The sequence below is a fragment of the Gavialis gangeticus genome, unplaced genomic scaffold (genome assembly GCF_001723915.1).
Source record: "Gavialis gangeticus isolate Ggan-Ray unplaced genomic scaffold, GavGan_comp1, whole genome shotgun sequence".
Lineage (NCBI taxonomy): Eukaryota > Metazoa > Chordata > Crocodylia > Gavialidae > Gavialis > Gavialis gangeticus.
The window spans coordinates 4,616,752-4,619,604 of NW_017729033.1; the positions used below are offsets into that span (position 1 = coordinate 4,616,752).

Below are 2,853 nucleotides of genomic sequence, written 5' to 3' on the forward strand. Positions count from 1 at the left end.
TTTACTGATATATCACATGCATCTTCCCCCCCCAAAAAAAAAAAAAAAAAATCATCCCTCCAATATTGCAGTGCATGTCTTAAGCAAGAAGGCTCATCCTTTTTTTTTTTATGGTGTATAGCAGGGTAGAGTAGAACAAGCAGATATTGTGACTCTCCTTCCACTTCTTGGAGTGGCAAACAGCAGGGGCAGAGTCCTATGTTAACCCTTCCTTAGTCACTGGGGAGGCAGTAGATTTGGACTGAGGAGCCAGTGAGCTGCTTCATGCAGTCTGTTGCATCATGAGAAGCCTGGTGGAGTGGAAACAGCCTTTGTTATTTACAGGAACTTTTATATACAAAAGCTATTTATAGTGGGGGAAAAAAATAATAATTCTTGTTCCAGCCCTTGCAAGGGTCTGGGGCCTAGCTTTGAGCACCAGGGGGTTCCCACTGCCTCACCCAGACTGTCTCCTGGGATGCCGTGCTTCCTGGACACGGTTTCCAGGAGGACTTGCTCTCTCTGAGTTGGCCTGGAAAACATCACATTTTATCTGGGGGCATGTGGGGAACTATGGTGAGACCCTCCGTGACTCCAAGACCCTTTGGAGACGCGATACAATGGATAGGTGCAGAATACCGTGGAGCTGGCCAAAGAGGTAGATGCATGGATGCAATAGCTGCACTGCTGTCTTTTTAGCAATTATACCAGGGTGTGTGAACTGTGGTGCCTCTACGGCCTGAGCTCCTTCAGGTTTGTGGTCTCCGCTTTCTCATTTAAAGGAATTTTCTAGGCTGAACACCTAGAATCCAAAAAAAACCCTGAAACCTATCCTATCTGTCTATCCTGTCTATCCTGACTCTTAAGCCAGTACATTGGTTATGGGCCTAAGAGTCAGGTTTTATCTTGCATTTTCTGAATGCGTGAGTGGGGGTAGGAGTCGGGGTGGGGAGGAGGGTGTATCGGCACTGATTTAGGAACAGAGAGCTGTGTTACTTTGCTAAGTGCACAGTAGGGACAAAGAAGTTAGAAATGGAGAGGGTCTGCTGGGCATGCATGTGTGGTCCACCTTCCTCTCCTGAACACTGCTTTGACAGGTGATCCTGGTGTTTGTTCCTGGAGTTTCTTCCCAACTGTGCTGTTTACAGACCTCAGCAATTATGAGCAGAAACACCTGAGCATGGGTTGGGGTTTTTTTTTTTACCTTCAGTTTGCTCATAATGTACGTATTGCCCCAGATGCATCCAGCTCTGAAGAGCCTGACAAAGGATGAACCAAACCCTTAATGCAGTGAGAACGAGGAACTAATCCTTTTTCATTTCCTCTTAGGTATAACCTGCTTCCTAGGATCATTGAGGCAAAATACTTAGATGCTATGGACGCAGAGCACTGAAAATGACCCTTGGCTCTCGGGACAGGAAGCTGCATTTCAGGCGGAAAGGACCCGGCAGCCTCGCTGAGATGTAGAAAGACTTACCTGAAGTTCTCTTGGCTACAACTCTCCTGACTCCTCTTTCTGCTCTAGTATGGCACTCGGTGACAGGCTATCAAAGACCAAATGAGCTTTCAAGTGTCAAACCCCAACCGCATTGGATTGGCAGGCCAGTGCTCTTCAGAGATTTGAGGCAAGCAAGCTTTATGGAAATGTCACCTACATCCCCCCCACCTCCAAACTGGAAATCCCAAAGATCGACTTCTTCCTATCTGTGGATTGCACTTTGCTAGGGTTGCTACATTCCCTTGTTTAAAGGGGCAGTCCCTCTTTCTTTTTAAATACGCAGGGTCCCACTTCCCAGAACACTCTTGGTGTGTAAGGATGGCAACTGACCCTTACTTTACAGCACTGCAGTATAATTTGGGGCTAGGATGCAGCATCCCAAATATCTACTCTTCTTAAGCTGACCTTCCAGGTGGGGTAGCTGATGCCAGAAGAGATGTCTAGCCAGCGCTTCACATTGATTGATTAAGGAAAGGGCTGGAATTGAAAGCATCTGGGGGTGGGTTTGTACCAGTTCATCTAAGGCTGTAAAGTGTGTCTGTATTTAATTTCCTCAAATGTACCCGAAATGCTCAGAAGCCAGATTGGTGGTGTGATGCTGACGGAGAACTTGCAGCTAGGTCTCGGCCGCTCGGGAGTCGTTGGGATCTGCTTTATACCCTTCCTTCTCAGCGGTCGAACGTGGGACTGTAGGTTTGCACAGCAGCCGGTGCCTCGGCTGTGCCCAGATTCACCTGGATGCTGCCAGTTGGCAAAATCCAGTCGTGTATTAATGTTCACCTATACATATGTACAGTAGTGCCTATGTGTACATATATACATACAGATCTGTGTATATATTTTGCATATAATATACATATACTGGATATATATATAGGCGCGTTCTTTCGAGATCCGGAAAGTGTTTGTGTGCAATCAGTGTTATCCGTTGCTATCTTGCCATATACTTGTTCCTTGCTTCAGGGCTTATTTTTTTCTCTTACAAGACACAACTGTCACTTTTTTTTTTCAAACTCCCCAGTTACTACTATTTTTTTGTTAACGTACTGCTAGATTCAAAACATTTTTTGCATTTTTTTCTTAGCCCTTGGCCTCAGTAACCTGCATCACGCTGTCTGAATGCTTTCTGACATGTGAATTTTCCCTTTTAATGTACAGCATTGACCGAAATTTTTTGTTTTGTTTCTGCCTAATTGATACTTGTCTGCCACTTCAGTACTTCCGTTTTGTAGCTAAACTCTCCATTTCCCAGACATTACATTATATTTCTAGATGAATTCTAACTCTCCTGCTGTCTATTTTTTATATTTCTGGGTTAATTTTGCTTGTACTATGGTCAGTTGTTTTTTTTTTTGTTTTTTTGGGGGGGGGGGTTG

General features: G+C 44.9%; 1 protein-coding gene across 1 annotated transcript in view; it reads left to right on the forward strand.

Moving 5' to 3' along the window:
- The window catches only part of SLC4A11 (solute carrier family 4 member 11), a 318,296-nt gene extending 315,949 nt beyond the window's left edge, over positions 1-2,347 (forward strand). The window contains exon 20 of the mRNA XM_019526497.1: positions 1,309-2,347. Coding sequence (XP_019382042.1) covers positions 1,309-1,372 — 64 coding nt within the window. The 3' untranslated portion in view covers positions 1,373-2,347. The remainder of the gene's footprint in view (positions 1-1,308) is intronic.
- The last annotated feature ends 506 nt before the right edge of the window (positions 2,348-2,853 follow it).